This window comes from Myxocyprinus asiaticus, chromosome 32, assembly GCF_019703515.2.
Source record: "Myxocyprinus asiaticus isolate MX2 ecotype Aquarium Trade chromosome 32, UBuf_Myxa_2, whole genome shotgun sequence".
Lineage (NCBI taxonomy): Eukaryota > Metazoa > Chordata > Actinopteri > Cypriniformes > Catostomidae > Myxocyprinus > Myxocyprinus asiaticus.
In genome coordinates this window covers 42,824,925-42,847,835 of record NC_059375.1, presented here as the reverse complement: position 1 = coordinate 42,847,835, position 22,911 = coordinate 42,824,925, and the positions used below count along the sequence as shown (strand labels likewise).

The 22,911-nt window shown below is 37.7% G+C and overlaps 1 protein-coding gene across 2 annotated transcripts in view; it reads left to right on the top strand.

Annotated features, from left to right (window-relative positions):
* The window catches only part of LOC127423507 (zinc finger MIZ domain-containing protein 1-like), a 62,700-nt gene that overhangs the window by 31,396 nt on the left and 8,393 nt on the right, over positions 1 to 22,911 (top strand). Inside the window, exons 5-20 of one of the 2 annotated variants that reach the window (XM_051667875.1) lie at positions 2,906 to 3,011; positions 5,055 to 5,190; positions 6,858 to 6,917; positions 8,896 to 9,010; positions 9,104 to 9,291; positions 10,687 to 10,885; positions 11,004 to 11,249; positions 12,746 to 12,925; positions 13,110 to 13,169; positions 13,280 to 13,448; positions 13,639 to 13,780; positions 16,758 to 16,965; positions 20,422 to 20,527; positions 20,591 to 20,751; positions 20,880 to 20,947; positions 21,035 to 21,103. In XM_051667875.1, coding sequence (XP_051523835.1) covers positions 2,906 to 3,011; positions 5,055 to 5,190; positions 6,858 to 6,917; positions 8,896 to 9,010; positions 9,104 to 9,291; positions 10,687 to 10,885; positions 11,004 to 11,249; positions 12,746 to 12,925; positions 13,110 to 13,169; positions 13,280 to 13,448; positions 13,639 to 13,780; positions 16,758 to 16,965; positions 20,422 to 20,527; positions 20,591 to 20,751; positions 20,880 to 20,947; positions 21,035 to 21,103 — 2,213 coding nt within the window. The remainder of the gene's footprint in view (positions 1 to 2,905; positions 3,012 to 5,054; positions 5,191 to 6,857; positions 6,918 to 8,895; positions 9,011 to 9,103; positions 9,292 to 10,686; positions 10,886 to 11,003; positions 11,250 to 12,745; positions 12,926 to 13,109; positions 13,170 to 13,279; positions 13,449 to 13,638; positions 13,781 to 16,757; positions 16,966 to 20,421; positions 20,528 to 20,590; positions 20,752 to 20,879; positions 20,948 to 21,034; positions 21,104 to 22,911) is intronic. The other variant, XM_051667876.1, reaches the window with a different exon arrangement.

Sequence of the window (22,911 nt, the reverse complement as noted above, 5' to 3'; positions counted from 1 at the left end):
CAGTCCTTCCTTGCCTGTACGGGACTGGGCGTTTCCCGAAAGCTCGGGGCAGGCGGAGCGAAAATGACCATACAATCCACAATATAGACAACAGCGGTCTCTCATGCGACGGTCTTGTTCAGATGGGGAAAGCCTAGTCCTTCCCAATTGCATGGGTTCCGAGGACTCGTGGGGCACTGGTAGCATTTGAGCAAGTGTTGGACTGGCAGACAATGTGGAAACAGATGGCCGGTTCAGTCTTCTCTCCCTCAGGCAATTATCCAGCCGGATTGCTTGATCCATGAGGGTCTCGAGATCACGAGCAGGTTCTCTGGTAGCCATATCATCCTTGATTGCCTCAGACAGACCATTCAGGAAACACACCATGAGGGCCTCGTCGTTCCAGCCGCTCCCTGCTGCAACTGTCCAAAACTATATGGCATATTCGGCCGCGCTGCCATTACCTTGTCGGAGGGTGAGAAGTCTCTTAGAGGCTTGCCGGCCACTGTGGGGGTGGTCAAAGACTCGCTTGAACTCCTTTTCAAACACAGAATAACTTGAACAGAAGGGTGTCTGTGCCTTCCAGACCGCTGTTGCCCAAGAAAGAGCCTTGCCAGAAAGGAGGGTGATAACATATGTGATCTTGGCCCGATCTGAGGGGAAGGAAAATGGTTGTAATTCAAATGTGAGAGAGCATTGAGTCAGGAACCCATCACATGCACTGGGATCACCTGAGAAATGTTGTGGTGGAGGTAGACGAGGTTCAATCAGAGGAGAGAGCATTCGAGAATCCGGAAGGAGTACCGAGGCAGCAGTAGAAGCAGTAGCTGAAATAGAGGGCAGCCGGTCCAGGATCTGACGGACAGAAATTATGAGATCTGACAGCACTTGTGAGTGTTTAGCCATCACAGTCTCCTGCTGAACTAATGCTGACTCATGGTGTTGGATTGTGGACTCCTGCTGAGCAATTGTGGCCAGGAGTTTTTGAGCATTAGGCGTCTCTGGGTTCATAATGTGGCTCGGTTATTCTGCCAGAGCCAGGATTCAAACTTGGGTCTCTTGCGCAAGAGTCTTAATTTCCACCACTGAGCCACAGAAGGGAGTTGAACCCAATAGTCAGACGCATTCTTAAATGAACTCAGAAGAGTTTATTAACAAAAATAGCAAAAAGGGTACAAAAAGCAATTTCTTACTAACAACCACAAAACAGAAAAATCTTTCGTCCAAAAAGGATCCAAAAGGAGGGAAAAAATAATCTCCAAAGAACTCAGGAAAAAGACACCGAAAAACAGCAAAAACAAACACAGGGAAAAAACAATCCAAAAGGCATTCAAAGTTTAGTAACTTAGAACTAGAGCAGACTTACGGCAGCAACTGGCTAGGAACATCAATAACCAAGCAAAGAAACAAAAGGAAGTGATCAGCTTAAATATGCAGCCCAGAACGAGGCACATGTGAAAACAATAACATGAAACAATGGTGGGAAACTGAAATGAAACACAATGAGGGCCTCTAGTGGCTAAAATATAACATTAAAGCAAAAAACTCTGACAGAAAGATAGATAAATGGATGGATGGAAGATAGATAGATAGATACGTAGATAGATGGATAGATGGATGGATGGATGGAAGATAGATTGATAGATAGATGGATGGATGGATAGACAGTAAGACAGACAAACAGATAGATAGACAGATAGATAAATGAATGGATAGATAGATAGAGAGATAGATAGATAGATGGATTGAAGATGGATGGATGGATGGATAGACAGACGGACAGAAGGACGGACGGATGTACGGATAGATAGATGGATGGATGGATGGACTGACTGATGGACGGATGGAAGATAGATAGATAGATAGATAGACAGACAGACAGATAGATAGATAGATTCAGGCGATACATTTTTAAACGGTCAATGTCATAATAATATTCTAATATATTGTTTTTAATATGGATTGATGACAGCAGACATGCTTTAGATCATTTGTGAGTCACTCTTAGGGAGTTAGAAATCCTCAGGATGACTTCTAAACTGTTGTGGGTTTAGCAGCTACTTTTAGTGTTAAAATGCTTTATCAGTCACACTTAGATGAAAAATTTTCGAGTCCTAAAATTAAAAGTGACACGCCCCTAATTTTTAAGAGTTGCTCCTAAATTTCCGTGTTACGAGCTACATTTAGCCTTCAGATTTTCTGTGAAAACAGGCCCAGATCTGTTGAATTGTATTTTATTCTTCTATTCTGTTACTTTAATCTGTTTTATTCAGATCTATTCTATTAAACTCTGATCTATTCTATTCTGATCTGTTCTATTTGATTCTACCCGTTTCAGTTCTGATCAAATCTATTCTATTATTCACTAATTTATAGTATTTAATTCTGTTCTATAATTTTCTGTTCTGATCTGTTGTATTCTAATTTATTCCATTCTGTGCTTTGCTATTATGATGTTATATGTGGTAACTCTCTTAACAAGCTTTCTCAAATGAACAGTTGAATCTGAATGTTGTGTTGGAGTGAATTGTGGCTGAAAAAGAGTGAAACTAAAAGAGCAGAAACTTCATTCCTCTCATGTGCCCCTCACTGTGATTTGAACTTAAAAATAAAAGCTGCATTTAAAGAGCGTGTGGAATAAAGATTAAACCAAACCTCCCTCACATGTTTAATTAGACCTTTTACACACACATATATCTCGGTGTCATCTGTGTTTCACTATAATTAAGACAGAAATATGAGACGGCTTCCTCTATGTCTGTGTCTCAAAGGGAAACAGGCCTCAGAGTTTAACCCCCCCCGAAACCACCATTACCCTGCAGCATGACAATATATGACCTGTTACTGTATGATATGACTGCATGAATTATGCACTTGTGAATTCTGGTGTTTGTTTGTAGTTTCATCTCTGTTCATGCTCTCTCAGGTGGTGAGTCGAGTGGCGGGGCAGCAGGGCTATGACATGGAACTGGGGTATCGATTACTGGCCGTCTGTGCTGCAAACAGGGACAAATTTACCCCCAAATCAGCAGGTGAGACTCTGTGATTGTCTCAATACCTTTTTTTGAGGATTCTTTACAGTATTACAGCAGTGATTTATGAGATGAGCTCATGAATTAAAGTCAAAAGGGCTCTTTAAATATTCGTGGTCCAGCAGCTTTCAGTGGAAGTCACAAATCTCAGAGTTTTTTTTGTTTGTTTTTTTTGGCTGGTGGTGTGAAGCGGTTGTGTTACGGTCTGAGGATGATTCTGTTCTCAGAACAGCACTGACTGAAAATAGACTGAAGATGGTCTAGACAGGGTGTGTGAGGTTTTTCTCTTCAGTATCCACTTTATCGCACAGGATGCAGAACACAGATCTTGGAATATTAGGCTGTTGCTATTGTAAAGAAGACTAAAAACGAGTAAAGGCAGCACAGGTGAGACGAACTGTGACAATAGGGTACATTTCGGATTACTGAATGACATTAACATGTACTGGAAAAGTGTTTGATCATCTGATTATAATCTAAAAGGAGAAACCAGCATTAAACTCACTTGTAAAAGCTCTCTAGAATACTTGATTGTGTTTGGTCATTTGCAGCATTATGTGCTTACTAAAATTAATAATAAATGTTGTTCTTTTTTATTATTAGTATAGCACCTTTCATACTTCAAGTGCAGCTCAAAGTGCTTCACGTATTAGAAATTAAAAGTCTAAGGAAGTGACTGCATTAAAATAAATTATTTCAAACATTTTAAAGGACATTTTATATAAGTAATATGAATAATAAATAATAAGTAATAATAAGTAATATTAATAAATAATAATAATTAATAATAATAAGTCATATCAATAATAAATAATAAATAAACAATCATTTTCACAAAATTAAAAAAAAATCTATATACATATCAACTGGGGGCCTGGGTAGCTCAGTGGTAAAAGACGCTGGGTAACACCCCTGGAATTCACTAGTTCGCTAGTTCGAATCCCAGGGTGTGCTGAGTGACTCCAGCCAGGTCTCCTAAGCAACCAAATTGGCCCGGTTGCTAGGGAGGGTAGAGTCACATGGGGTAACCTCCTCGTGATCACTATAATGTGGTTCGTTCTCAGTGGGGCGCATGGTGAATTGAGCGCAGATGCCGCGGTGGATGGCGTGAAGCCTCAACATGCGCTATGTCTCCATGGCAACGCGTTCAACAGGCCACGTGATAAGATGTGCGGGTTGATGGTCTCAGACGCGGAGGCAACTGGGATTCGTCCCCTACCTCCCAGATTTAGGCAAATCACTACGCCACCATGAGGACTTAAAAGCGCATTGGGAACTGGGCATTCCAAATTGGGTGAAAAATCCAAAAAAAAAAAAAAAAAATATATATATATATATATATATATATATATATATATATATATATATATACATATCTACCAAATCATAATAAAAAAAAATTTAATTAAAAGACATTTTAAATTAAAAAAATAATAATAAAAAGTAAAACATTCATTTACACAAAAGTAAATAACAATTAAACTTTAACACATACATACTACTGCACATACCAACATATCAACCAAATGCTAATTTAAGAAAATAACATGGAAAAATTATTTTAAAAGAATTAAAAAAATCAAAATAAAGTAAAACTGTAATTTACACCAAAGTAAATAAAAAAATAAACACTCACACAAACCAACACATTAACTAAATGCTATTTTTTTAAATATAATAAAAAAAATTTAATGAAAAGAAATTGAATAATAATAATAATAATAATACAAAACATTAATTTAGACAAAAGTATATAAAAAATAAATATTCACACATAATTATAACTTGTCATTTTTTTAATATGTCTTTAAATGCTTTTTAAAAGTATGGATTCTTAAAACCTGTCTAATTTCAATAATTATAGTTCTTTCCGTTTTTAGCTGTGCTAGTTTTATGTCACTAATAACTGCCATGTCAATCTTCAAACATGTGGACCTCCAATTCTCTGTGCAGTGTATGGGATGAAATTAGTCTCAAAATGATTAACAAATGCGTGCAGACTTATCCATCAAAGTTGATGTGAGTGTGTATGTGTGTTTATAGCTCTGTTGTCCTCATGGTGTGAGGATCTGGGTCGACTTTTACTGCTGCGCCACCAGAAGAACAGACCGACTAATCCGTCGGTGATGAAGAACCAGATGCAACCAAACATCAGCAACATCAAACCGCTTTCACACGGGTCAGTTCAAATCAAATCAAATCAAATCAAATCACTTTATTGTCCCACAGCCATATACACAAGTGCAATGGTGTGTGAAATTCTTGGGTGCAGTTCCGATCAACATAGCAGTCGTGACAGTGATGAGACATACGCCAATCTACAATAAACATCAAATTAACACAACACAATTTAAACATCTGTTATACATAATTAAACTCGACTTAAAACATCAAATTAACACAGCACAATTTAAACATCTGTTATACATAATTAAACTCGACTTAAAACATCAAATTAACACAGCACAATTTAAACATCTGTTATACATAATTACACAACTTAAAACATCAAATTAACACAACACAATTTAAACATCTGTTATACACAATTACACTCAACAATATACAATAATAACATACATTGCACAGTATACAATATGCTGTTTTTGTTTTTTGTTTTTTTTTTGTTTTGTTTTTTACTATATAGATACTATATAGATACACATTATTCAATAAAAATTAAAATATATATGAAAAAAGTATATATATAGAATGTACAGTATTGTACTGTATTGACATTCAGGCTGTCGGTTGATAGTCAGTTGTTAAGAGAGACATAATATAATGACAGTAATATAATTTATGACAGTCCGGTGTGAGATAAAAGAGTAATAAAGTGCAGGGATGATGTATTTTGATCGTGGGAGATCAAGAGTTCAGAAGTCTGATTGCTTGGGGGAAGAAGCTATCATGGAGTCGGCTGGTGCGTGTCCTGATGCTGCGATACCGCCTACCTGATGGTAGCAGTGAGAACAGCCCATGGCTCGGGTGGCTGGAGTCTCTGATGATCCTCCGAGCTTTTTTCACACACCGCCTTGTATATATTTCCTGGAGGGAGGGAAGCTCACCTCCGATGATGTGTTTGGCAGTTCGCACCACCCTTTGCAGTGCTTTGCGGTTGTGGGCAGTGCTATTGCCGTACCAGGCGGAGATGCAGCCAGTCAGGATGCTCTCCACAGTGCAGGTGTAGAACCGTGTGAGGATGTGGCGGTTCATTCCAAACTTCCTCAGCCGTCTCAGGAAGAAAAGGCGCTGATGAGCCTTCTTCACAACGACTTCAGTGTGGACGGACCATGTGAGTTCCTCTGTGATGTGGACACCCAGGAACTTGAAGCTGCTGACTCTCTCCACTGGTGCCCCATTGATGGTGATGGGACTGTGTTCTCTGTCTTTTCTTCTGAAGTCCACCACAAGCTCCTTTGTCTTACTGACGTTGAGGGAGAGGTTGTGCTCCTGACACCAGTGTGTCAGAGTGTGCACCTCCTCTCTGTAGGCTGTTTCATCATTGTCAGTGATCAGACCTACCACCGTCGTGTCATCAGCAAACTTAATGATGGCATTGGAGTTATGTGTTGCCACACAGTCATGTGTGTACAGGGAATACAGTAGTGGGCTGAGAACACAGCCCTGCGGGGCTCCAGTGTTGAGGGTCAGTGATGAGGAGATGTTGCTGCCTATTCTAACCACCTGGCGTCTGCTTGACAGGAAGTCCAGGATCCAGCTGCACAGCGAGCTGTTTAAGCCCAGAGCCCGGAGTTTCTCATCTAGCTTGGAGGGCACTATGGTGTTGAATGCTGAGCTGTAGTCTACAAACAGCATTCTCACATAAGTGTTCTTTTTTTCCAGGTGGGAGAGAGCAGTGTGTATTGTAGATGCAATGGCATCATCAGTGGAGCGGTTGTTACGGTAAGCAAACTGCAGCGGGTCAAGATTGAGTGGTAATACAGAGCAGATGTAATCTCTGATTAGTCTCTCAAAACATTTGCTGATGATGGGGGTCAGAGCAACAGGACGCCAGTCATTTAAACAAGTTATTTTCGATTGTTTTGGAACAGGCACAATGGTGGATGTTTTAAAGCATGTGGGGACTACAGACAAAGAGAGGGAGAGGTTGAAAATGTCCGTAAAAACACCAGCCAGCTGGTTCGCGCACGCTCTGATGACGCGGCCCGGAATGCCGTCTGGACCCGCGGCTTTGCGGATATTCACCCGTCGGAATGATCGGGTTACATCCGCTACAGAGACGGAGAGTGAACTAACCTCTGTAGCTTCGGCCGTGAGAGCTCTCTCCGCGAGGGCGGTGTTATTTCCCTCGAAGCGAGCATAAAAAGTATTTAGCTCATCTGGGAGAGAGGCAGCGGTGTTCATGGCGGAGTTTTTATTCCCTTTAAAGTCCGTGATGATGTTAATTCCCTGCCACATGCTTCTAGAGTTGGTGGTGTTAAACTGTCCCTCAATCTTACTCCTGTACTGGCGTTTTGCTGTTTTGATAGTTTTTCGGAGGGCATAACTGGCTTGTTTATGCTCCTCCGCGTTCCCGGAATTAAAAGCGGAGGTCCGCACATTAAGTGCTGCGCGAACATCGCTGTTGATCCACGGCTTCTGATTCGGATAGATTCGCACAGTTCTGGTCGGAATCACTTCCTCTACACACGTTCTGATGAAGCACATTACGCTATCAGCGTAAAGCTCGATGTCGTCATCAGAGGCGGACCGGAACATCTCCCAGTCCGTGCGATCAAAACAGTCTTGTAGCGTAGAGTCTGATTGGTCCGACCAGCACTGGATCGTTCTGAGGGTGGGTGCTTCCTGTTTCAGTTTCTGCCTGTAAGCGGGCAGAAGCAGAATGGAAGAGTGGTCCGATTTTCCAAATGGTGGGCGGGGGAGGGATTTGTAGCCATCCCGGAACGGAGAGTAGCAATGGTCCAAAACCCGGTCCCCTCGTGTGTTGAAACTAATGTGCTGGTGATATTTTGGTGCGACTGATTTTAAACTGGCTTTATTAAAGTCCCCGGTCACAATGAACGCGGCCTCAGGGTGCGCGGTTTCCTGCTCACTTATACTCCCATACAGTTCCTTGAGTGCCCGGTCTGTGTCGGCTTGTGGGGGGATGTACACAGCAGTGATAATGACCGCTGTGAATTCCCTCGGTAGCCAGAATGGTCGACACAGAAGCATAAGAAATTCCAGATCAGGAGAACAGAAAGACTTGATAGAATGTATGTTCCTCTGATCGCACCAGGATTTGTTGATCATAAAACATACACCACCTCCTCTAGTTTTACCTGAGAGGTCTTTCGCTCTGTCCGCTCGGAGCATGGAAAACCCCGCGGGTTCAATGGCTGAGTCTGGAATCTCCGCAGACATCCAAGTTTCCGTAAGGCAGATAACGCAGCAGTCCCTCGTCTCTCGTTGGAAAGAGATCCGCGCTTTCAGCTCGCAGAGCTTGTTATCCAGAGACTGAACATTTGCCAGTAGAATAGTGGGTAGCGGGGGTCGATTTGCGCGGCGTCTTACTCTGATGAGAACGCCGGCTCTGTTTCCCCTTTTCCTCCTGCGTTTCCGCGGCCGTGCTGCCCAGACAAAGGGCTCCGCTTGCGTGTTTGTAAACAGCGGGTCGGCATTGAGGAATGTGAAGTCCGGTTTACGGTGTGAGATCGCTGAGCCAATGTCCAAAAGTGTTTGTCTGTCGTAGACAATAAGGCAGGCAACATCCAAGACAAGAAACATAAGAATTGTAAACAAAACAAACAAACCATTGCTAAGTTGTGTCGGAGCTCGCAACGCAGCAGCCATACTCGGCGCCATCTTGAGTTACACACACATCCACACTTATTCATATAGTAATGCACATTCATACATCTTTTTCTTTACATTTCCATAGTGATGCACCGTTTCAATATGACTCTGTCTCCTGGCAACAAAACACCAATCAACCATCTGGTTCTGTCTCTGTGGTAACCACTGTATGGGGTGTGACCAATACATCACAGACACAAGTAAGAGTGTATTTAAACACACACACACACACACACACACACACATGTGGACTCCTCGCACTTTAAGTCCATGTCATAACATTGTGTGTTTAGGTGTTGGGGAACTCCATGGTCAACACAAACAGCCATATGAATGCAATGGCAGGGGGTAATGGGGGTATGAACCCGGGGCAGTTTGCTGGGCAGCAGTTTTCCTCTAAGGGTAACCCTAGTCAAGCATACATGCAACAGGGCATGTACGGGCGACGCAGCTACCCCAGCGGAGGAGGATTTGGGGGCAGGTCAGTATCTTCTTTTTATAGATAAATAGGTGAATCTCACAAAAACTTGTCCAAAACAAAATCAAAGGAAAAAATAAGAACCTTTCTTGAGGATTATTTGTCCTTTCCTGGAAGTGCTGTCTGTTTCATGCTGTAGATTCAAAAGAACCGGCTCATTAGAGTCATTTGTTCGGGAATCGCCTGCATTGGTCACAGTGTTCGTTTTATGCTATAGATTCAAACAAACTGGCTCATTAGAATCATTTGTTCAGAAATTGGGATAAACTGATTGCGCTGTACATTCAAAAGAACCGGCTCGTAAGAGTCATTTGTTCAGGAATCAGACTACACTAGATGAACTGTGCTTTTCATGCTATAGATTCAAAAGAACTGTCTCATAAGAGTCATTTGTTCAGTAAGCGGACTACATTGATTGTGATGTAGATTCAAAAGATACCAGATCATAAGAGTCATTTATTCTGGAATCGTACTACATTTGTTGCACTGTTGATTCATAAGATACCGGATCTTAAAAGTCATTTGTTCAGGAATCAGACTACACTAGATGAACTGTGCTTTTCATGCTATAGATTCAAAAGAACTGTCTCACAAGAGTCATTTGTTCATTAATCGGACTACATTGGTTGCGCTGTTGATTCAGAAGATTCGGATGATAAGAGTTATTCGTTCTGGAATCAAACTACACTGGATGAACTGTGCTTTTCATTCTGTAGATTCAAAAGAACCGGCTCGTAAGAGTCATCTGTTGATGAATCAGACTACATTGTTTGTGCTGTAGATTCAAAAGATTCGGATGATAAGAGTTATTCGTTCTGGAATCAAACTACACTGGATGAACTGTGCTTTTCATTCTGTAGATTCAAAAGAACCGGCTCGTAAGAGTCATCTGTTGATGAATCAGACTACATTGTTTGTGCTGTAGATTCAAAAGGTACCAGATCATAAGAGTCATTTGTTCAGGAATTGGACTACATTGGTTGCACTGTAGATTCAAAAGATTTGAATCATAAGAGTTATTCGTTTTAAAATCAAACTACAATGGACAAACTGTGTTTTTCATTCTGTAGATTCAAAAGAACCGGCTCGTAAGAGTCATTTGTTCAGGAATCAGACTACGTTGATTGCGATGTAGATTCAAAAGATACCAGATCATAAGAGTCATTTGTTCTGGAACCGTACTACATTTGTTGCACTGTTGATTCATAAGATACCGGATCTTAAGAGTCATTTGTTCGGGAATCAAAATACACTGATCACGCTGTATGTTTCATGCTGTAGATTCGAAAGAACCGGCTTACAGACAGACAGACAGACAGGTAGGAAGACAGATAGATAGATAGATAGATAGATAGGTCTATGTTTACTGAAGTTCTGAACTCTTTCTCTCTTTCACAGTTATGGGGGCGGTCCTAACTCCACAGGTGGGATGGGCATGTCTTCAGAGACACGCCCCCATTCTGACTTCAGCCAACCAGCTGCTGCTGCTGCTGCTGCTGCTGTGGCTGCTGCTGCTGCTACGGCAACAGCCACTGCCACGGCAACTGTTGCCGCCTTGCAGGAGACGCAACACAAGGACATGAATCAGTATGGCCCGGTAAGAACTTTTATATTCATGATACCAAATGAATTCAATTATTTTCACTGTTTGATTATACAAAAATGTTTTGCTTGATGCATTATGTGTGAAATTCCTTTGTTTGTTTGTGTTCTAGATGTGTTCGTCTTTTCAGATGGGACCAACCCAGACGTACAGCACTCAGTTTATGAATCAGCCCGGCCCCCGGGGGCCCCCTGCCATGCCTGGGGCCATGAACGCAGGGGGCATGAACATGGGGCAGCCTCGAGGGCAGATGGCACAGATGGGGCAGTACGGGGGTCATCCTCAGAGGATGCCACAGCAGTGTTACGGTCCCGGGCCACGACCCATGCAGGGGGTGAAGAGACCATATCCGGGAGAGGTGAGGGAAATTACATCATCTTAGTCATTAAATTACTTTTATCAAAACGAAACTTTGCCATATTAAAAATACACATAAAATATATATATATATATATTTTACTATAGTGACTTTACCCATTTAATCTTTTAAAATATGCAAATTAGTCATCTTAAATATGCACACTTTGCATATTATATCATAAAGCAGACCCCACAGAACTTTTATTTTTGCTTTAATGTGATCAACAACTTAGTGGTTAGTAATTTGTTTATTTTAAATATAAGATTTATAATTTAATTTTAAATATAAGGTTTTAATATTTTTAATATGAATGTATTTTTGATAATTTATTATGTTCATTATAAAATTGTAAATGCACACAGTATTATTTAGGAATAATTGGAAACTTTTGTTTAAATTTTGGGGGTTTTCTATAAAATGAGACCAATATTTTGTCATTTTTGCAATTTAAAAGAGTAAGGGATTTAAATATATTTTTAACTGTTTAATATCATTTTTATAATTTCATTTATAATACAGTTTTTTTTATATATTTTTAAATATACACATATTTTTTAATTTGTATGTTTACCATAAGATTGTGAATGTATGCAATATTATTTATGATTGTTTAATATAATATTTATAATTTAACTACTATACAAAATTGTTATATATTGAAAATAGTTGAACATTTTTATTTTTTATTTGTTTGTTCATCATAAGAGTTTAAACATGTGCAATATTATTTTTGAAGTATTGGAATTTTTTTATTTTTTTTAGGGTGTTTTCTATTAAATGAGACCAATATTTTGCAATGCTTGCAATTGCAGAGTGTAAAGAATTAAAAAAATATATTTAACTGTTTAATATTTATAATTTAATTTATAATACAACATTTTAAAATATACACATATTTTTTAATTTGTACGTTTACCATAAGACTGTAAACAAATGTAATATTATTTATGAAATATTGGAATTATTTATTTTTTTTAGGGTTTTTTTCTATAAAATGAGACCAATATTTAGCAATGTTTTCAATTGCAGCGTATAAGGGGTTAATTTTTTTTTAACTGTTTAATATAATATATATAACTTAACTATTATACAAAAAAAATATATTTAATATTTTTTATTATTTGTATGTTCATCATAAAATTATTAACATGCAATATTATTTATGAAGTATTGTAATCTTTTTTTTAACTTTTTTTTGTTTGTTTGGTTTTTTGTGGGGGGGGATTTCTGTAAAATGAGACCAATATTTTGCAATTAGTCTACTGTGTTTGTAAGGTGAACTTTTCAATTTGGGTGGGAAAAATTGCAGACGGCAGTCAACATATGCAGACTGTATCTGGGGTTAAACATTTATTTTGATTAAACACTTTGTGTGTGTAACTGAACATGTTTTTTGCCCTTTTGTAGATAAAAATGGCCTATAAATTGCCAACAAAACAAGACAAACAAAAAAACAAAACCTGGCATTTAAATGAGTGTTTGTTTTTCTCCAGGGGAACTATGGGGGGCAGCAGTATGGACCAAATGGGCAGTTTTCCTCTCAACAGGGGCAATACCCTAATTCTACCCCCACCAGAGCCCTGTCTTCACCCCATTACCCCGCTCAGAGAATGCCAGGACAGCCCGGGACTCCAGAACTATACCCGTCCAGTGGCGCGGGACAGTTCTACAAGGTCCATTTAAGAAGCCTTTAGAATACTTAAAGTTCTGTGGATATTCTGATACTGGAAACCTCTTTGTTTATTAAAACTACCAATTGCTTTGTTCAAAAACCAAGTGATCTGCCAACCTAGTTGGGCACTCAGCTCAGCATGTTTTGCACTTATATAAATGTCTTTCTCTCTGTCTGTATTGTAGGAGCCCAGTAATAACTGTAACACAGTGAACCCTCATTATAACCAGCCCAACATGAGCGGGGTGAGTTAGTTAGCCACTGATTACTGTGGATTAGTTTTATGGTTTCTAGTTATTTGTCTGTCGAACATTGTGCCTTCATGTTGGTTTGTGTTCTGTTGATGTGTTTGTAGCCTCCGCGGTCGATGGGCGATTACCCCCACTCTCCCTTGCCGGGCAATCAAACGCCCCCTGTGACTCCAGGAAGGAATATACCTCCGTATATGTCACCAAACCAGGATGTGAAGCCGCAGTTTCCTCCTGATATTAAACCCAACATCAATGCGCTGCCTCCACCTCCAGGTACGAGCTGCAACTCAACGCTTTTAGTCATAATTTACCATTTTGAATGCAAAATATGACATTTATGTGATATAAATAGTTTTGTTTTGATGGGTGTACAGGTTTGAAGTTTAATTTTAACTCAGATCATGATAATAAATTAACAATATGTACCATCTTATAATTTCAGGACCGTTGTCTTGTTTTCTAGGTAACTCTAACGAGGAGTTGCGCCTGACGTTCCCTGTTCGGGATGGTGCGGTTCTGGAACCGTTCAGACTTGAGCACAATCTGGCTGTCAGTAATCATGTCTTCCACTTGAGACCCACCGTATACCAGACACTCATGTGGAGGTGAGACTACATCTCATACATTATTTTGTTACAGTAGTGTGAATATATGACATTATATATCCCCTAACCCTAACCATTACAGTATATACTGTAGGTATTTTTGCTGATTTAAAGAAAGCTTTTTTTTTTACACAGTATATTAAATAACCTTGTAGTAATGCCTATTTTTGGATAATCCAGCAAATACTTAATATTATTAATAGGGCTGTCGATTTAACACATTAATTCAGTGCGATAAATTATATAAAAATTGTCCCTGTAATAAGAAAGATTCCTGAGCAATTCAAGCTTGAAGTACCACCTGTTTTCTTCAGGGGGCAGTCAGCGCAACTTCAGCAATCCATTTTGCAATTGAATTCGTCAGTCAGTCCGAGATTTATTAGGAGGGCTTGTCTGTGGACGCGCCAATGCACACCTGCGTCAGACGGACGCTTTTGGAGCATCTCACTTCGGTTGCGTCGCGTCATAAAGTACCGTTTTTAGGTCGCTGTGTCAAGTTAAACGTAGTTTAATACTTAGAAAAACACGTCTTGAGATTCGGAATTGCGCTCCATCAAGCTGTGTTTGAACGCAAGAATGCGTCCTCATGTCGTGATGTCTGCTGAAGTGTTGGTTTTAGCGATGGGTCGTTCGTGAACGATTCGTTCATTTTGAACGAATCTTTTATGTGACTCAGAAGAACGAGTAGTCTCAGAGAGTGATACGTTCATTTTGTGTTGGCCGCTCATGTGCATTGTGCAATCTCCGTTAGTTTGTTACGTGAAAACCGCCAGTCATCTGGTCCGAGTCGTTCGTTCTTTTGTCACATGACAGCCGTATACGCTATGCATTGCTCACACAGGAAACAGATATTGATTAGTTCAACTCTCGAGTCTTCTGGACCGAGTCGTTCATTCTTTTGTCACGGAACAGCCGTATACGCTATGCACATACGACTGTCATGTGATAAATAACGAATGACTCGGACAAGAAGATTCCAGAGGTGAACTAATCTTTCTGTTTCTCATAATTTGTCCTTGGCTGCATTATCAATTTTTCCTTATTGGGACTATAATCAAAGTTTGCGTAAGTAGACGTGTTGGGGGGGATTTGGCTATTGAAAATGTAACATTTTAATATAATTCTGCTCAAATGAACGAAATGAACGAAATGACTTGAATAAAGATTTGTTAATTTTGCTGAACGAGACTCAAAGATTCAAGTCAGTAAAATGATCTGATCTTCCCATCACTGGTTGGTTGTTCTCTGTATAAGCTTCGTGTTGCTGATACAGCTGGAGTGTCGCTTACTGCCCCCTGGAGACAAAAAGTGGTACTTCAAGCGTGAATTACGGGCTGAGGACATGATTAATTGCATACATTTTTAGCACCTTATTTTTATATAATTAATTGCACTGAATGTACGCATTAAATCGACAGCCCTAATTTAAATACAACTATTTATAATTATTTTCCATTATTTTTTAATTATTGTTATTTGTGGGGCTTTCACCGCAACTATTTAGATATGCGATTAATTGTGATTAATTCGATTAATCGGCATACCATGTAATTAATTTAATTAAAAAAATGTAATCGATTGACAGCCCTAATTATAAATAAATGAAAGGGACTGCATCTCATTTCATTATTTTCTCTTTTAATATGGAACTTGATGGATGCAAACCAAAAGATAAGATTATTCAAAACAAATAATAATAATTCCCACATTATGTAAAAATTAAACAAGCAAAAGACGTAAAAAAGTAGTACAAATTTATGCATAAAACATATTTGACCTGGTCCGTCATGATAAATTGTACTGATCTATCTCCCTAGTGCTTATAGAGAAACTATACTGTATTGTAAGAATTCACAATCCCAAAATAAAAAAATGTGGGTAATCTGTACATGAATTTTCTGTAATGGATTTGGGGATAATTTATGAAATTGTTATTTTTTTGTAGACCTAAATGGCACATATATATACCGTATCTAAAAAGTGTAATCTGAAAAATTGGAAAGAAATGAAAGAACATCCCTCCACTATATAGTATTCAGTTTGAGAAGTAAAACTAAAGCTGTTGTTGAGATATGAAAACCTTTAATGAACCTGTCATAAACCCTTTATATCTCTTTTGTTTACAGTTTAGCTTTTACCCATAAACCACACGTCACACTAACCACTTATGCATTTTAGTTGTTGTCGTCATTTTTCTTTCACATATTTTTATACTTATTTTAAACATATTTTTATAGAGCAAATCTTTGCTTTTTTATGTTAATGTTTTTTAAAAGATAATGTATAATTGTCCGTACAATGTTCTTTAAAAAAAAAAAATAATAATTAAGAGGATGCATATTTTAAAAAAAATTACATTTTCACAATGGAAAGATGTCTTTCTGTAACAACAACAGATGAAGGTGCAATTAAAAGACAACAAATAGAAAAAAAAAATTGCCATTTTTAAAACTCTAAATTCTGATTGCAAGCTGTTATAAAATACTGAATTAGCAAGTTGCTACATTGCTTGGCAAGTGTAAATTTTTAATTAATTCATTAATATTACTTGGCAAAATAATTATTTAAGGGCTAATTAATTAATTTGTTTTCTTCTAGCAGTTTTGTTAGTTTTACTTTAAGTTTTAGTATTTTATGGCTGCCGTTTACAGGTATTTAACTGTGTAATGTCATTCATTTTCTCAGGTGGCATTATTATGTTAAATTAATGTGGATTGTAAATGTTTCAAATTCTATAAAACATTGTTTATCTAAAGCTAAAATTCATTTGAGGTCATTTTTATTTTATATTTAGTATCATGTCAGTTTTTACTTTCATTTATGTTAACGAAAATGTTTCTATTGAGTTTTTGTTTTAGTTTCCGTTAACGATAATAACACTGAATTTGAAGCGGTTGTAAAATAACCAATATACACACACTTCCAACCGCACATCAGTTGAATTCTGTGCGATTCTTAACATGGCAAATTGTTTCAGGTCTGATCTGGAGCTGCAGTTTAAGTGTTATCATCATGAGGACAGACAGATGTACACTAACTGGCCGGCGTCGGTGCAGGTCAGCGTCAATGCTACACCTCTAACCATCGAACGCGGTGAAAAGACTTCACATAAACCCCTGCATCTTAAACACGTGTGTCAACCCGGACGCAACACCATCCAGATTACCGTGACGGCATGCTGTTGTGTGAGTATAAACACACACGTATGTAAAACAATTCTCTTCACGCTGTAAATTGTTTTGACATAAGATATTAAGTCTTGTTTTCAAAAACAGTAAACAAAGTTTAGTGAGGTTTACTTAAAACTGGAGGGGGGGACTATTTGGCAAGATGCGAAACAAGATTATTTGTCTTACCGCAATAGTTTTTTCTTGTTTTAAGCATAAACCTCCCTAAATTTTGTTCGATTTCTCTGGGATAAAACGACTGACTATCTTGGGTGTTACTTCAACTTCGGGCACTTTTTGTACTGTGGACTTCTACAAAGTAAAGTCTCAATAAATTTTTTTCACACTTAATACGTCAGTAGTATATTTAATTATTCTACTAACAATGTCCAACAGTTTATGTTCATGCATCACAGGAGATTTATGTCATGAATATTCCCACCTCAGTGTCATTTCCAGCACATCTCAAATTCTGTGTTTCACCCTTTAAGCTCGGGTGGGCCCATGAGAAAAATAAATAATCGTCAAAATATTAATTAAGTCTTGATCAACACAAAATAGGTATCGTTTGAAATCTTAGAAGCTCTACTTTACAATGCATGCAAGCATTATGACCAAAACTGAACAAATGCTTTGAAATTGGCAGACAAATCAGTAATAGCGAAGTATATGTCTTTGACAATTATGTTGGTGTTGCTTATGTCCCAAGTTTTTGCTTATTTGCTTCATGAAAAATTAACAGAACATAACATACCATTATTTAGAGGAGGTGATTATCTTTCAAAGGAGCCCACACACAAGGTAATCAGATGCATAGATCATTAGATAATCCTCATGAAGCACAATGTTACATATGGCCACCAGGAGATGGCGCCAAATACATGACACAGACTCAATGATGACTCAAATGACACAGAATGAAACTCATTCTGTGAAATCTCATTACTAAAATCATGTCTGCATGCTATGCAAACCTTTAGTCATTGTTGTGTTTGCATGTGTAATTAGTTCTTATGTACAATTATTATGTTTTATTTGTTTGGAGAGGCTTTTGGACACTATGATAAATTATTTTTGTAATGCTATAACTTTTGATTTAACAATGCTATACTTTGTCGTATCAACACAAAAAAAATTCTCAGTTACAGTTGACATGACTGGGAACAAAACAAAAGCAGGTTTTCTGAGCCACCTTATTTACACCCAGAGATATATAATGTAAAATATGAAAAATAATAATAAGAAAAAAACATACATTTTCGGCTCCAATTTCTTAGGTGGAGAGTCTCAGAATGTATGACAATCTATAGCTTTAAAAATTGAAATAGATTATCATATATTAAATTGGTTTGTTTTAAAGGAAATTAATTTAAAAATATATTCTATCTAAAATTGTATGGTATTATAAAACTTTTATATAAAATAAACAGATTTAATATTAGTTTCACTTCTGAAAAAAACATAAACGTTATTAATCTGACAAATTACGAAAAGTGTCAGGCTTTTGGAGCATTTGCTGCCATGTGGTGAAATGACACTAAAGGCCAGTAGGTGGCTATAGTGAGCCATCGATAAAGATGTGCCTAGTCGATGTAAACCAATGTTGAAACAAACTTAATTTCTTGATATTTTTTACAAGTTACAAATGTAATTTTATACTTAAAATCATGAAAGAATATTATTTGTCAAAGTTTAGCATTTGTTTAACCACCTGTTTTGAAGAGTCAGTTTTTGCAATAATGCTACATGTTGCTTACAGTCAAATCTGGTGTTAGAACGAGAGGACATAAAGTAAGCTACTGTTATCGATTATTTATTTCAAACATCAAACATCAAAATTAAATAACTCAGTAGAGTTAATAAATAAAAAATTCAATAAAACAAAAAGCAATAAGAGTTATAAACAGCAGTGAACAGTCACAACTCTGCCACAATAATGTAATGCATTTTAATTATCTGAATATATATTTTTTTATAATATATTATTTGTAATTTTTTTAATATAATTATTTCATCATAATATATTAAATTATTGTTATTTTAGAGGCATTCTCAGCAAATATTTATATATGCAATAATTCGATCAATTAATCGGCACACCATGTAATTAATTCGACTAAAAATTTTGATTGACAGCCCTAGTATCAACATAAGACTTTGCAATGGTAAACTTGCAATTTTTTTTGCAAACATCAAATTTAAGATCAGTAAAGTGAACAGCAGTAATGCATAGCAATAAACAAAGTATTCATAGAAAACATGAGTAACAAACAGTAAAAAATTGTAAAATCTGTGATAACAATGAAGAAAAAAATTAACGGAGGGTTTAATCATATTTTCACACCTTTTGCATAATTTGGCAAAATTACAGCTTGATTGGAAATGATGCCCAGTAGTGATATTTCTCTTGATTTCTCTTTGTTTTGTCTCATATTTCATCTCAAGTATGCTCTTTACTGACACTTTTGTCCACTTGGTTAACAAGTACACTAACTTTTGAAATAAACTTTATTAGGGGCAACATTTTTGGTGTGGTGGAAATGACGCCACAACTGATATAAATAATTTTTCACACAATAAATATTAAAATGGTTTGTTTATTTCACTCTTTGTTTTAAACGTAATATTTTGTATTTTTATATGTATTTTCATAGTTTAATATTGAAATTCCAGGTCTAAAGGCTAAAACAGTCAAATCTGTACATAAGAGACATTTGAAAAGTACCAAAAATAATTGATAAAGACCTGATGAAAAGTTTCCAACTCAGATTTTTTTGGGGGGGGGCTTTTCCCCTTTTTCTCCTAATTTGGAATGCCCAATTCCCAATGTGCTTTTAAGTCCTCGTGGTCGCATAGTGATTCGCCTCAATCCGGGTGGCGGAGGACGAATCCCAGTTGCCTCCGCGTCTGAGACCTTCAATCCACGCATCTTATCATGTGGCTTGTTGAGCGCGTTGCCATGGAGACATAGCGCGTGTGGAGGCTTCACGCCATCCACCGCGGCAACCACGCTCAACTCACCACGCGCCCCACCGAGAACGAACCACATTATGGCGACCACGAGGAGGTTACCCCATGTGACTCTACCCTCCCTAGCAACCGGGCCAATTCGGTTGCCTAGGAGTCCTGGCTGGAGTCACTCAGCACGCCTTGGGATTCGAACTAGCGAACTCCAGGGGTGGTAGCCAGCGTATTTTACCACTGAGCTACCCCTTTCCAACTCAGTTTTAATGTGATCTTCATATAACAAAAACAAAAAAGTTGAAATCTGCTCGTTTTAATAAAAATCAACCCCTAGGATATAAAACTGCTCTCTTATGTCATTTTGCTTCTCAGGGAAATGTTACTTGTTTTATTTACTGTCTAGAAATCAAGAAAGTCAATAAAAATAAATATCTACTAAATTTCTACTTGTCCTCTGCGCTCCAGTGAATGTTGTGTGAGGGTTGCGTGATGGTTGTGTTCTCTCTGCAGTCGCACCTGTTTGTTCTTCAGCTGGTTCACCGGCCGTCGGTTCGATCCGTCCTGCAGGGTTTACTGAAGAAGAGACTCCTCACAGCAGAACACTGTGTCAACAAAGGTACCAGAAATGATCAAAAATAAACCATCCACAACAGTACTCACAACAAGTCTCTCTCTGCAGTAAAGAGGAACTTCAGCAGTGTGGCGGTCTCGGTGGGCGGGGCCTGTCTGAGCGGCGAGGATGGGGTGGAGCAAACGGCCATCAGAGTGTCTTTAAAATGTCCAATCACGTTCCGGCGCATTCAACTGCCGGCGAGAGGCCACGACTGCAGACATGTTCAGGTCAGTCTTTTAGTATTTTTGAACAGAAAGCTTCTACATGGAACAAGCATTTATATCAAGTGTTATGATACCGTTGTGTAAATGTTGTATCAACGTTGAGAATGTGCTGACGTCGCCTTCTCTTACAGTGTTTTGACCTGGAATCATATTTAGAGCTGAACTGTGAGCGAGGAACATGGAGATGTCCAGTGTGCAAGTAAGAATCAATTCTGGCTTTCCGTCTGAGAATTATACAGAGCTGCTCTCTTTTCAGTGTAAATCATGTTTTATTTCTGTTTTTTAGTAAAACAGCTCTGTTAGAAGGTTTGGAGGTGGACCAGTACATGTGGGGAATCCTGAATGCTCTACAAACGTAAGTCTGTCCTGATAATTCACCATTATAGCGGATTTGGTTCTGGATGTATTATTCCTATTTAAAATGAACCAAACCAATTATCTCCAAGATGAATCACAACATTAAAAACTTTGACTTGTAGCAAAAAAAAAGTGTTTGAAAATCAGCATTCGGTATTGTTTTACAGTATAAATATCTAAACATTTTTGTTAGTATTCTTCTTCTTATTATTATTATTCTTGTAGCTCTAAATTGCCCAATAACTCAAGATCTCCTTGGTAAAAAGTTTTGAAATTTGGCACATTGTTACTACAGGCCACGAGTAACTACCACACCAAAAATGGCTCACGTGAGCCTATAGGTGGCGCTACAGGCCACACCCAATTTGTCCATTTTCAAAGTGATGCCATTTCCACCCCATAAGTCAAAAATTTCTGAAACTTGGTAGATATGCCTCATTTCTCATGAGGAACAAAAAAGCCTCTAGAACCCATAAAGTCCTCCATGATGGATTTTCCTGTACAATACAAATTTGTCCAAACCTACAAAAATCTACTCCTCCTGAACCATAGCTCCAATTGACTTGAAACTCGGTATGTATGTGTAGGATACATGTCTTTCAATTTGATATTTAGCAAAAAGGAATATAATCCAAAATGGCTGAAAGGTGTGCATTTATGTAAATGTCCACATTGTCTCAATATCCATATGTCCAAAAACTCTAATGCCATTTTGACTAATGTTTTTTCCAACCTAACAGGCTTCAAGATGACATCACTCTGAAGTACTGTGCAAAATTTCACCTTGATATGTCAAAAGATGACAGAATTACAGTTTACTATTATTTATCGCTAATGCTAAAATAATGCTTTACAAATCCGCTAGTCATAAAACCGATACTTTGATTCAATCACCAGTTCATATGAAGACTCTTGCAATGTTTAATAACAAATTAATGAAATGTTGTGTACATGTGTGAAGTACATGTCTCTACCATGTCCATTTTTACATAATTTGCAGTTTTGAGGAGGAATCCACATTGCTGCTTGCAGCTTTAATTTTTATCATTTTTATTTTTTTTCAGTTAATCAAATATAAAAATATTCCAAATGATTTTCAGCTGTTTTCTGTGCTGATTTGTTATTAAAAATAATCTTTGTTTTATGGTATTCATGGTATATTAAATATACTACGTACATTACATAGAGATGGCTATTTTTTATTTTGATTATACCTGCAAAATATATCATTAGTATCAATAGTACTTATTGTACTATTGATACTAATGGTCTGGACCCACTTTATATTAGTCGTCTTTAACTACTATGTACTTGAGCATTCGATACAATGTACTTATTATGTACATACGTGTTCTTGCATTGTACTTACATTTAAAGTACATGCATTTAATTACATCTGTAGTTACACTGTTAACCTTACTCTAACCCCTATCCCTTACCGTTCCACAACCTCTGTAGCAGCAAATGTGAATTTTACAGAACAACATGTAGTTACACAATAAATACATTGTATTGTATAGATTTTAATGTTAGTAAATAGTAGTTAAAGACACCCAAGATAAAGTGCGGGCCATAGATCTTGATTTAAGGGTGTTTAGATATTTACTGGAAAACATAGCAAAAGTACAGAGTAAGAAAAGGATTTTTTGCAGAGTACGACAATAATGGTCCCAAAATTTGAATGCAGCTCAATGGAGGATTTGGCTTTCTGAGGTCACATGCTCCTCTTTGAGAAAGACAACTTTTTCTCAAATAGGAAATTGTTATTAGCATTTTCCACTTAATCCACTTCCTGTCTGTCCCTAC